The sequence below is a fragment of the Hypomesus nipponensis genome, chromosome 27 (assembly GCF_054491055.1).
Source record: "Hypomesus nipponensis isolate SF chromosome 27, ASM5449105v1, whole genome shotgun sequence".
In the NCBI taxonomy this organism is placed as follows: domain Eukaryota; kingdom Metazoa; phylum Chordata; class Actinopteri; order Osmeriformes; family Osmeridae; genus Hypomesus; species Hypomesus nipponensis.
Genome location: NC_140387.1, coordinates 11,809,083 through 11,822,737, shown reverse-complemented (window position 1 = coordinate 11,822,737; position 13,655 = coordinate 11,809,083). Strand labels below are relative to the sequence as shown.

The 13,655-nt window shown below is 40.3% G+C and overlaps 1 protein-coding gene across 1 annotated transcript in view; it reads left to right on the top strand.

Annotated features, from left to right (window-relative positions):
* The window catches only part of pappaa (pregnancy-associated plasma protein A, pappalysin 1a), a 299,873-nt gene that overhangs the window by 227,531 nt on the left and 58,687 nt on the right, over positions 1 to 13,655 (top strand). Inside the window, exons 18-19 of the mRNA XM_084693873.1 lie at positions 9,059 to 9,200; positions 9,522 to 9,637. Of these exons, the coding sequence (XP_084549999.1) occupies positions 9,059 to 9,200; positions 9,522 to 9,637 (258 nt within the window). The remainder of the gene's footprint in view (positions 1 to 9,058; positions 9,201 to 9,521; positions 9,638 to 13,655) is intronic.

The window sequence follows — 13,655 nt, the reverse complement described above, 5'->3', positions numbered from 1 at the left end:
TTTCCAAGTATACTTCTTAAAAGTATATCAAAAGTAATAAACAAAAAAAGTAAAAGTAAAAACTAAAAGTGTACTATCCATATTTTAGTAGACTTATAGTATACTTTAATATATTTATTTTTTGTAAGGGAACACAGTCTAGTACTGTACTGTAGAACTACAATTTACCGGGGCAGCTTCTCCACACAGGGCCATATCGGATTTTGCCTTGTTACTGACAATGATCGCTACCACTGAGATTTTTATGAATTAGGAATTTTCCCCTAAATAAATGTAAAGCTTATTTATGTTTTTGGGGGCATATTTTCCGTATGCAGATAGTACTATTTGAATCGCAATTCCATCTGAGATAGCTACTGCTGGTAACGTTGTTAGAATAAGCTTCAAAGGGGGTTCTTTATTTATGAATGAATGCAATATGAGTAGGCTAAATGCTTGAAATAAAACGAGAAAGGGGAAAACTTAAAATGACGTTTAAGTCATAGAGATTTGGTCAATTTTTACACCGGTCTGCCAAATGTATTTGTCTTGATTCAACTATGAGGTTGCTGATCACCATTCCCTCTTGCAGGGGAAATGAGAAGACAATTATTTCATTCTACTCTTCACTCTTAGTATTTTGAGTTGTAAATGAGCAGAAAAAAATATGCTTTTAAATCTATGTAATCTTTATAAATAATAAGTAGGCTATGCATTTTTTTAATACAATAGTAAATAGTTTAAGACGAAGAGACCAACCTTTTGACTTCAACGTTGTCTATGTAGTCCAAATATTGAGGCATCCTTAGGGGGCGAAAATAAACAATAATAATAATATATATGTGAGATAACAAAGGTTCTGCTCTTGCCGAAGCATCATGGGAATTGACCAGCCAATGAGCCACGCTATCTTCTTTTTTTCACGTTGTTATTTCGTTCTTCAGTCAGTTTGACAGTATAACCTTCAAATTCTCAAGTAGCTTTTTCGTTTTTTTCCATTAATACTCCAACTGATAATTATTAGTATAAGAGTATAGGGCTTAAGAATGTTTTGGCAGTAATAAAGGTTACAGCTTCAGTACCAAAAAAAGTTTGATGATTTGCCAGAACATAGGACACACACACAACAAACATTCAATACAACACAATCATTTTGTGTGCTATAATAATAGGCTATATGTATCATTTTAGGTATCTGAGCACTGGGGAATCATTCACCACCATCGCCAGCAGTTTTCAGTTGGGAATCAGCACTGTTGGGAAGATTGTGAGGGATACCTGTGATCAAATCTGGCTGCAGTTTATGGACTGTTGCTACCAGGTGTATCAACTTGTCAGACGTCATTCTGGATTTTGTCGTTTGCTTGTACGGTGGCTCTGAATTGCCAAATAACCTATCAAAATGCTGGCGGATGCCAAAAACGCAGAAAATCGAACCCAATCCGAACTTTTTTTTTCGGACGAAAGTTTCGGAGGCATTGTGCAAGCGCGATTGACATAACGTGAGGTCGTATTTATTTTTTAACATGCGAACATTTCAAATACGAATTTTGGACTCAGTGTGCATGGGCCTAGTCTTTCCGTTAGTGAAGAGGCTGACTAAAACCCTTTCTTCAACACATATTTAATTCAATTAAACTTTTTGGAGCGTTGGCGAAACTGAAGGTGTCCGAATATTACAAAGCACTTGTTAAAGTTGTCGTGTGTGAGTCTGGCCAATCATGAAATAGCTGTGTCGTCACTTGAACCCGTGCAGTTGCTCTTGAGAAAATGCGCTCGGCTACACAGCCGGCAGTTCCCGAATCGATCTCACGGTACTTTGATAGCGACGTCACAGAGACGTATCCTCGGCGCCGTCTCAAGTCGGACAAAAAGCCAAACCAGAATTCACTGTTTCAAGTCAGCTGCCTGCAGCCGGCTGCAGCGCCGCATGAAGTTGGGTCATGTCGAACGCACCTATTATTATTTAACGATTCTGCTGTTCTCTGTGGTGTTGCGCATGCGCAAACTTTTATAGTTTATTCAGACTGCAGCAAACATGGCAACTAGGCAGAAGCGTTCTAAAGTTTGGTTGTACTTCACACGATAAAATGACAACAACGCCACTTGTAATGCGTGTAAAAAGTATATTTCGTCGAACGGAGGAAATACAACAAATATGAAGAACATTTGAACACAGCATGGAATTAAGTTACTGGAATGTCATGTGTTCGATGCATGCAGCAGTGCAGCTAACGTTTGCGCTTCATCTCGAACTATCTAAGGTAGAGCTAAACTCCTCAAAAGTGATCACAACCACTTGTCACTGTGTGAAGCAATTTGCCTTTATTGTGTATAGTCGATCAAGTTATCTTCTGTCCCGTGGTTTGAAGCATACATTTTAGCTCCGGTGTTGTCGCCCAACTGGTTACCACGCTAACTGGTTCCCCAGCTGTGCGTTCACGCATCAGTCTTCCTCCATCACCTGATTCGTCACAAATTCACAAACATGCTACTGGCGATTTTCAAGTCGGATCTCATATTTGCTGCGGCAAATATGAAAGTATGAAAGTATAAGTTACGTGCGCACTACATTACATCCATTCACAACAAAATAAATGGAGACAAAATAAAACATTTGCGTGCTCGCATGAAGTGGGATTCGATCGCACTAGAGCAAAAACCCACTCGACATGGCAGTCCGTTGCCTTACACTGAGAGCTATTTAGCTCACAAAATACTACCAAATCGGTACGTATTTATTAACTACGTTGGCCTTCAGGTAACATCTTGTTTTGGCTTCTTGTAAAACAACTGGTTCCCATAGACACTACCCGAATTTAGGCTACTACTCACGTATTTGGGGTTGTTTCGAACCATTGGCCGTATTTTCCACGACATCACAGCTCCTTCTAACACCACATATTAAAAATTCATACTAAGAACGTCGCTGCTAACCCAGATAATACGATCAAAATAGCCTACGCGCAACCCTTTGAAACACAACATGTGTCCATTCGTTTCCTATGCGATTTCGTGTATGGCTGAGTGTTTCTTCGCTGTATCTTTTGAAATCAATTCATTTCAAAGTTGTAGGCTATATGTAGCGAGCACTAGCGTACATTACAGCCATTCGCCAGGACAAAATAAATGGAAGCTAAGAAAATAAAAGATTCCAGTGAGATTCGATCACACGAGCAAAAACACATCGGTCAATGAGGTCCATTGCCTTACACGGCGAGCTACTGAAACTGATGTGACAATATCATTCAGTCAAAACTTTACCAACTACGTTGGGTTTCAGGTAACATTTTGTTTTGGCTTCGTCTGAAACAATTGGTTACCGTTGACACTACCCGAATGTAGGCTACTAAAAACGTATTTGGGGTTAACTTGAGGCAATGGCCATATTTACCAAGATATCAATGCCCCCTAATGACACCACATATTGCAAAGTAAAACTTGAATCGTCGCTGTTAACCCAGACAATACGATCAGTTTAAATGCGAACAGTAGTAGTCTATAGATGGGATAATATTCCACCCGCGACACAGTAGGCAATTAGTGTCGTCAGTCCTGCCAATGCAAATTCCTTGTCTGTGCAAACTTTCATTGCGAATAAATCCCTTTCTGATTCTGACGAAGGTTTATTCCATGTTTTTGTCCTCTAGTGAGTTTTTTTTCTGGGAGTTTTTCCTTGAGATTTGAGGTTGGTTGAGGGACAGTTCTATGGGCACATGAAGTTTGTGACACTGCTTGTCAAAAGGGATATTCGAGGAGATTTGATCATTGTTTATCGTACTTCACACAAACATGTGTAGTACTTCAGATAATAAAGAAATACGATGGCAATACACGTGTCATGTGTTGGTTAGACATAAAATACAAATGTATCTAGCATAGAAACCTGGATGCTATTCACAAATGCATGCGACACTAATTGCCTACTGTGTCGCGGGTGGAATATTAGGCTATCCCATCTATAGACTACTACTGTTCGCATTTAAACTGATCGTATTGTCTGGGTTAACAGCGACGATTCAAGTTTTACTTTGCAATATGTGGTGTCATTAGGGGGCATTGATATCTTGGTAAATATGGCCATTGCCTCAAGTTAACCCCAAATACGTTTTTAGTAGCCTACATTCGGGTAGTGTCAACGGTAACCAATTGTTTCAGACGAAGCCAAAACAAAATGTTACCTGAAACCCAACGTAGTTGGTAAAGTTTTGACTGAATGATATTGTCACATCAGTTTCAGTAGCTCGCCGTGTAAGGCAATGGACCTCATTGACCGATGTGTTTTTGCTCGTGTGATCGAATCTCACTGGAATCTTTTATTTTCTTAGCTTCCATTTATTTTGTCCTGGCGAATGGCTGTAATGTACGCTAGTGCTCGCTACATATAGCCTACAACTTTGAAATGAATTGATTTCAAAAGATACAGCGAAGAAACACTCAGCCATACACGAAATCGCATAGGAAACGAATGGACACATGTTGTGTTTCAAAGGGTTGCGCGTAGGCTATTTTGATCGTATTATCTGGGTTAGCAGCGACGTTCTTAGTATGAATTTTTAATATGTGGTGTTAGAAGGAGCTGTGATGTCGTGGAAAATACGGCCAATGGTTCGAAACAACCCCAAATACGTGAGTAGTAGCCTAAATTCGGGTAGTGTCTATGGGAACCAGTTGTTTTACAAGAAGCCAAAACAAGATGTTACCTGAAGGCCAACGTAGTTAATAAATACGTACCGATTTGGTAGTATTTTGTGAGCTAAATAGCTCTCAGTGTAAGGCAACGGACTGCCATGTCGAGTGGGTTTTTGCTCTAGTGCGATCGAATCCCACTTCATGCGAGCACGCAAATGTTTTATTTTGTCTCCATTTATTTTGTTGTGAATGGATGTAATGTAGTGCGCACGTAACTTATACTTTCATACTTTCATATTTGCCGCAGCAAATATGAGATCCGACTTGAAAATCGCCAGTAGCATGTTTGTGAATTTGTGACGAATCAGGTGATGGAGGAAGACTGATGCGTGAACGCACAGCTGGGGAACCAGTTAGCGTGGTAACCAGTTGGGCGACAACACCGGCATTCGTCTCCCATTATTGATCACTTCACATTAATTATCGGAGAGCGTGTGTTATCAGCAAACGTTGTGTTGTCGTGTTAAACCATTATTAAACTGAGCATATCGATTTTTATTCCATTATTAAACTTAGCATTTTAATTGTTTAACAGAATGGCCGATGTTTGACACTGTCATATTATATGGTTTGACCTTGGCTGAAAATTGAAGATTCTATAGCTAAGCTAGCGTAGCTAATAGAAGTGTAGAAGAAGAGCAATGGAAAAATGTGTATGTATACATACTGTAGGCCTATATGGTGTGCAGCATTATAGAAAATTATATAAAAGAAAATTCATGTAAACTAGAAAGTGCATTTCCTGCAGAAAATGCGTTGGAATGCTGAAAGATTAAATTAATTATAAGAAATTGCTGAAAATACAGAAATGAGAAAATACCCGCAAGCTGAAAAGATGTGTGAGTCACACAAAAGAGGCAGTGTGGAAGCTGAACTCCATCATCTAACAATGCTAAGAGCTGAAATACCATGCAGGAGAAGCTGAAAGCTGAACTGATAAACTGTAGTAGTAGAAGAAGTAGAATTTTCGTTTTAGTAGCTGAAATTATAGTTGGGATAGTAATAACTGGAGCAGATACAGTAGTATCAGTGGTGTAGTAGAACAAAACAGTTGCATTAGCAATAGTAGTAAAAGAGAATTAGTAGTTGTAGTAGTGGCATAAGATATAGCAGCATGTGCAGTAGTAGCAGCAGCTAGTAGTATGAGTAGTTGTCATTAGTGCTCTTGTCTTTTAATGAGACAAGTTGACTGAATATCTATGTCTTTTGACTCCACTAATCAGCTAATAATACCAATCATCTGTGTGAAAGACTGAGTGGCGGGTGTATGTTTGGTTGCCGTGGTGATAGTGCAGCTATGATTGCTAACGCGCTGAGGGCAGAGAGAATAACATAAATTTACCTAGAATCCACGCCTCAAACAAGTTAACCTAGATGCAAAACTATACGTCCAATCCAAATAATAAGGATATTTTCCGAGACCCAAGACTCTGCCGAAACCAGAGATATCCTTTATATGTCTGTGCAGTCAGAAATACTACTTTACCGGCAGTTTCGAAAACGTGTTCCTTCTGCTTTCTCTGACGGATTTGTCGCCAGATTTGCATCGGTCTCTATGGGGCAAGAGTTGGACTTTGTCTCGCTTTCGTGGGGCTCTGAAAAAATGTGTAAGTCTGTTGGATTCCACAGACAACTGTCTACGACCAACACACAATTAGCTATCTATTGATCCAAAAATGAAGCATGAAGAGTGAAAATTGTGGCAATGCTGGCAAACTTGAAATACTTTTTGAAACAGATTTTGAAGCTCTAAGTGTTTCAGTCTAGCCTGATGTTGTCATACTCATAATTCTAGTCAGAATATGAGTCTTATAAAGGCCGATTTATACTTCTGCGTTTTTACGCACACGCACACGGGGAACGCCCTTTCCTTCAAGAAACGCCCTCTGCGTGTCTTCGCAGAGCCCTCACAGAGCTCTGCGTGCGCCTCCTGATTTTCCTGACTATCCGTCTGTCCGTGCGTCTTTTTACGGATACCCCTTGGCTATGATTGGTCCGTATTGCGTCAGGGGTGGGGGGCGGGGTTGCCGTGACCAACAAGAGAACAGAATCCTTTGACCGCCATTGTTGTACTTTTTACAACTCTTATTTCAGCTAAACAGTACATGTAAATCAGCATCTGAATTAAAATGTGACGAGAAAAGGACAGTGTAGTTGCTGAAAATGTGCTTATTTTATTGATTAAATGGTTCATTTGTAAATTTGCTCCGACTTTTCGATAACCTAGCTAGCATCGCAGTGCAGCGTCATCTACTGTTCTGGCTGTGAATTGCTTTCAGCACGCAGAGCCGTCGGAGTAGTATAAATTCAACCAGTCCGTCCGACTCCGTCCGACTCCGTGCGTGCGTCTGTCCGTTAACGGAGACGCAGAAGTATAAATCGGCCTTAAATCTCCGTTGGGCTGTGAGTATGGGGCGTGTTTCAACCGAACTCGTAAAACAAATGCCTCTTTTCTCAATTGGATAGACCTACAACCAGTCAGAGCAACGTAATATGTTGTTTGTTGAAAATAAATTCAACCCAAGCGATCTTTGGTGATGTGGTTGATTACGTTACTGTTGATCATCTGTCCATCATCGTATAAAGTCCACCCTGACAATTTCATTGGTCCGAACAGCTCCGGTTTGGACATAGTTTTCCCCCAACCGAGCTTCCCCAGACCCAACTTCCCGACCCAATTTTTTTGTGGCAGGGGATAAAGGCCGATTTATACTTCTGCGTCTCCGTTAACGGACAGACGCACGCACGGAGTCGGATGGACTGGTTGAATTTATACTACTCCGACGGCTCTGCGTGCTGAAAGCAATTCACAGCCAGAACAATAGATGACGCTGCACTGCGATGATAGCTAGGTTATCGAAAGGTCGGAGCAGATGAACAAATGAACCATTTCATCAATAAAATAAGCACATTTTCAGCAACTACACTGCCCATTTCTCGTCACATTTTAATTCATTTGCTGATTTACATGTACTGTTTAGCTGAAATAAGAGTTGTAAAAACGTACAACAATGGCGGTCAAAGGATTCTGTTCTCTTGTTGGTCACGGCAACCCCGCCCCCACCCCTGACGCAAGCGGTTCTTAATACGGACCAATCATAGCCAAGGGGTATCCGTAAAAAGACACACGGACCGACGGACAGTCAGGAAAATCAGGAAGCGCACACAGAGCTCTGCGAGGGCTCTGCGAGGACACGCAGAGAGCGTTTCTTGACGGAGAGGGCGTTCCCCTTGTGCGTGTGCGTAAAACGCAGAAGTATAAATTGGCCTTAAGTTGGGCTGGCAGCCAGGCTAGTTTCAGTCAGCACTCTAGGCTTTCCACACACACACCCATTTAAATCTCAGAAACAATTTGAAGAACTCATGGAACATAATCAGTGATATTGAAAAAGGTTGAATATATATCAAAAAGCTGATATATTTATTTTTGTTTTGTTTAAATGGTGGCTGTAGCTAAAAGATTGAGGAAGAAGAAGGATTTGAAAGTTGAAGAAGTTTAAGAGGATTGAGAGGATTTGAAAAAAAACACAATTGGAAAACCATGTAAAAAATATTATGAATATTGATTTATATTCAAATATATAATTCAAACATAAGAGGTAGAAAGCTGAAAAGTCATAGCAGTCATAGCCTGAAACAGCTGAATTTTTTGTTAGTTTTAATAGCTGAAGATTTTAAGGCGCTGAAGGGTGTCACAGAAGAAATAAAAGAAGTTGAATAAAGATTCAAAGAACAATACTTGGAATGCTGAAGCAGCTTTCCAACAATAAACCTGTTTGTGCTCTTTTCCCCCCCCTTGCCCAATAAGAATCAATAAGAGAATCAATAAGGAATCGAGTTGATAAGCCGGAATTGATAAGGCATCGGAATTGTTAAAATCTTACCTCATCCCTAATCCTCACACAAACGTAAAAAATTATTTTAGATATACGAAACGGTTTGATCGGTACAGCCAATCAAAATCAGCGGCAAAGCCGGCAAACAGGAAGTTGGGTCGTATCTCAGCAAATCTTTGATAGATTTAAAGCTGCATTTACTCAGAACCCTGTTCTGAGGATGTCTAAAATGTATTTCGTTCATTTTACCAGCTTTACCGGCTTGGCCACCTCATTGCTGCTTGCAGCTATATTTTACCAATTATATTGTTATAGTAATCTATTGTAATCTTGCCAGTTTTTATGAACTGTAGACATCTTTTTTTATGTCACTTGGGATAACATCTCTATTGATGGCTGCTAGATAAGGCTTGTATCTTGTTTCATGGTGGTATTGGGTGTTTGATCAACGTCCTTGGCCTGTGTGTATATGTGCATTTGTAATTGTTTGTTTGTGTGTGTGTGTTTGTGTATGCGTGTGTACTGTATACATGTGAATGTGTGTATTCCAGCACTCCAATGTGATCCGCTGCAGGAAGGATGGCAACTGGACTGGATCGTTCCACCTCTGCCCTCAGGTCAAGGGCCAGTGTTCTATACCTCAGAATCTGAACTACAATGTGCGAGCCACCTGCAAGAAAGGACATGGAATAGGTCTGTAGACCACAAAACAACAATAAAAAAATATAAAATTTGCAGAATATGATAACTACTATGACAATAAACATTTTAATGAAATAATATATTGATATTTTTATATTTAAAACACTTGCTGTTGAGCTATGTAAAAAAAGAAAATAAATAAGAACATATATTTCTTTACTAAGTATATTACCTAGTTATTTTTTGATAAGTTTGTTAATATCTAATGATGTGACATCTCTTTCTTTCTCTCTAATGATCTCTCGCTTGTTTCCTCTTGCTCTCTCTCTCTCTCTCTCTCTCTCTCTCTCTCTCTCTCTCTCTCACACACAGGTGAGGAGTGTGACATGATGTGCTCAGACAGTAGCAACGACATTGTGATCCTTCCTAGCAACATAACATCAGACAGCGTTCTCAAAGAGCACTGGAGAAATCCACCCAAAGTCAAGGTGTGTGAATGTGTTTCTGTTTTTGTTTCTTTCTCTCTGTGTATTTACAGTGTGTGTGTGGCAGCGGTTGTGTGGGTGTGTATGTGTCGGCTCAATTCCACAGACGCACTTCACAAAGATCTGCTGCTCATTATCTTTTCCATTAAGAATTTGACAAATTATTTGTGCCATGGCCAGACACACACACAGACTTACACATGTACACCTAATCCTGTTTGAGTAAAGCCAACTATGGTGGGCTTAGAAAAACTCTGGACACATTGGAAACATTTTAGGTATCAAGAAGAATTGTTTCAAGGTTACACATGTACACAACATTTACTATACACACACAACCAAGATACAAAATATAATTAATGTATTCTTCTTAGCTCACACTCCAAAAATACATAGCCTGCAATGCATGCTGGGAAAAGAAGTACAGTATCACTTGCTCTCATAACTACTACCACTGCTGCATCAACCATCCACTATCCAACCAGCACAATTACCAGCGCTTGGAAAAATAGTCAGATTCCAGACTGCTCTGAACTCGTGAACCACAGGGCCCAGGCCGGAGCCAAGTCGTAAAAGTTAAGAAGCAACATGTCATCAGTAATCAAGATAATTTTGTTAATGACAAATACAAACTTTAATAGCCCTTCTATTTTTTACTTATATTAACCTGACAGGGCTCATTGTATTGATTTGACCCCTGATTGTTCAAGTTGCAGTGTAAGATTGGGAAAAGGGGGAAGTCTAGATGGCTAGAACCATCACCTTTTTCCAAGAGAATGCTGCTAACTCAGCCAGGAGCAGTGAAAAATTGAATGAGTAGCGTAATGTAGTTGCTAGGTTCTTAAATGTGTTTTTGGTTTAAGAATTAAAAACCATGTACCCCTCTTAGCCAGTCCTACCACCCTCGGACCTCCATTATTTTTCTCGGCTAATTAGGCTTGATCAAATCTAATTGATTTGTATAGCCCTTTTTACACGCAAGCATGTCACAGGGGGCTTCACATACGCCCATAGAACTGCCCCTCAACCAACCTAAACCGTCAAGGAAGATAAGGAAAAACTCCCAGAAAAACTCCAAACAGGAGAAAAATTGAAGAAACCATTGGAGGAGCAATTCAGAGAGGGATCCCCTCCTCCAGAGACGGTTGGTGAGAGAGAGGAGCAGAACACAGGCTAAACATAGTCATACAGTGTCAATCGGACAACAAAATCCATTGTTCAGCTTTATAGATGTAGGACGGGACCGGGAAACTCGCTGTTGGCCATCATGGAGGCTGGTTTCCGGTTGAGGAGCAGGTTCAGCGTCGGTCGGCCGATCACCAGGCAGGTGCTGACACAGAGGATGTGTGGAGGGGGACAGAGAGAGGAGAGCAGGGATTAGAGAATGTCAGAAGCAGCTGACAGTTACAGTCATAATACAATGAGATCCCCGCTGGTCAAGTGTGGACTAGTGCAGCAATTTAACAGAGCAAAAAGGGGTATTTGATGCAGCCCTAGACACTAAGATAGCGCCAGCCCCTCTCGGTTGGAACATGAAATCTGTTCCAGGGGAAAGATCTCTAAAATAAGTTATACTTATACGAATAAGGATGAAAACAACCTGTCCCCCGTTGTCTCCAACTAGTAACAGAAACTATAACAGTAACAATATACAGTAACAGGTTTACTTTTTTTGCAACATCTAGATGGGGCAATATGAACATATAAACTATAATTACAATTTAAAAGTTACATGTGATACACCCCAGGTTTACATAGAAAGTAAATACACACATGCTTACCTTTAACAATTGTAGAATTGACTAAACAAGAAAGTTTTTAATCTAATTTTAAATGTCGAAACAGTATCAGCCTCCATAATTGAGACAGGTAATTTGTTCAGAGAAGAGGTGCTCTATATGAGAACGACCTACCTCCAGCTGTTTTTTCTTAATTTTGGAAACCACAAGATAGCCGGCATCTTGAGATCTAAGTGTCCTTGCGGGGCAATAGGGTGCAAGGAGACCGTAGGAGTACAGTGGTGCCAATCCATGCAGAGATTTGTAAGTTAGTAGTTGAACTTTAAAATCAGCTCTGGCTTGGATGGGTAGCCAGTGTAAAGAGACAAGAGTAGATGTTATGTATTCAAACTTTCTTTTTCTACTCAATAATCTAGCAGCAGCATTTTGTACTCGCTGTAAACATTTTAGGTAGGTAATTGGGAGGTCAGAGAACAACGCATTGCAGTAGTCCAATTGGGACGTAACAAATTGCATGTATTATTTTTTCAGCATCATCCTTTGGGAGGTATTTTTGAATTTTGGCAATATTACGTAGATGGAAAAATGCAGTTCTGGTAATTTGCTTAATATGGTACTCAAACGAAAGGTTGAGTACCATGATCTATCTTTCTTGGACAAATGTCTTTTAAAATGCGCTTTTAGCCTAAATCAAGGGCTACATTGAGCTGTGATAGTGATACCCAGAGGACAATCTATCCTTTTTTGGGGTCAGCCTTTTTTTTGTCAGGGGAAGGGAAGGGGGTCAGTACTAAAATAATACAATTAAAATTGATTTGTGTAATTGATACCATCTATACTCAAAGGTAATTTGAAGCTGGACACGAGGAGAGTGGCCGAGTTCATATAGAGGGGTAGGGGGTTGGGGACAAGATGTACTAATAGAGGTGTTGGATGAGGTGAAATCAATAAAGGAGGATTTCAGAAGTGAGTGTGTGTGTTTGTGAGCTCGCCACAGCATCTTATGGTTCTTCCATCAGCCGGTATCAATCGATGCTAATGACAACCTGTGCCTGTTCTTGGCTGCACAGGATGAGCTAAGCAAAAATGGAACCTTAATCTTACACATTTAGCATCCTTGCAAATGTCATACCCTCATAAAAAGTGCAAATCTGATGTTCCAATATTTTTCATATGGCAGTGACTAAGGAGTACCAGTGACTGATATTGTATTGGGGAAGATATGCTCATATATACTATACCTCCACTCTGCAGTCATCTGTGAGTAAACAGAGAAAGTGGCTGAGAACAATGACGTTGATGTTGTGCTCTAGTTTGTGTTGTAGTTCCGTAATGGCGGCAGAGAAAGATGCGAGCGAAGCCATTCGGTCCGTTGTGGCAACACTGCCGAACATCTATAAACTAAAGCCGGAGCAAGAACACGTTTTGCTGAGTTTTGTTGGTGGCCATGATGTTGTGGCCCTCCTCCCCACGGGGTTTGGGAACAGTTTTCCAGCCACAGAAGCTAGCTCTGTAGTGGTGAAGGAATTGGCTAAGGCGAACGCTAGCGTGTTTGCCACATGCATAGACATATATGTATATATATTTTCCTTAAACCATTGCAGATTTACAATTTGTATATCCATCTTTTCTTTTCTTGATCCTCCTGTATAGGAAAAAAACTCTCATACTGACACACATTACCTACCTTTTTTTCTGTTTATTCTCTTCTCTTTGCTATCTTTCTTTTCTGTCAAGTCTACTGCTTCTTCTCTTCGCTATCGCTTTTCTTTCCTGCTTCTTCTCTTCTCCTTGCTGTCTTTTTCTTTCCTGCCTGTTCTTTTCTCCTTGATATCTTTCACGTCTTTTCTACTCCCTCTTTTCCGCCTTATTTTCTCACTCTCCTCTCTTCCTTTGCTCTGTCTCTTTCTTTTCAGGCAGTAACATAAGAGAGATGAGCACTTATTATAAAATACTTGATGTAGCCTAGCTTGTGAAAAAAAAATAAACGTTTGATTATGTCTGCCTTTACGTTTCAGACAAAACAAACCTGCTGTCGCAACTTGACATCAAACGTGTTTCCCTGCCCCCGTCCCTTCACCCCCTCGACTACAGATCACGTCACACGGGAAAGTTTGCCTGCCCCCCTCCCTTCCTCCCCTCGACTACAGATCACCTCATACATGATGGTGTATTTTTATTGGCTATACAAAGTAATGTTAAGCTAGCGTTCCAAACAATACACTCATATGCTAACCCATAGTAGTAGTGCGATGACAATACAGAAATACTTTTCATCATAA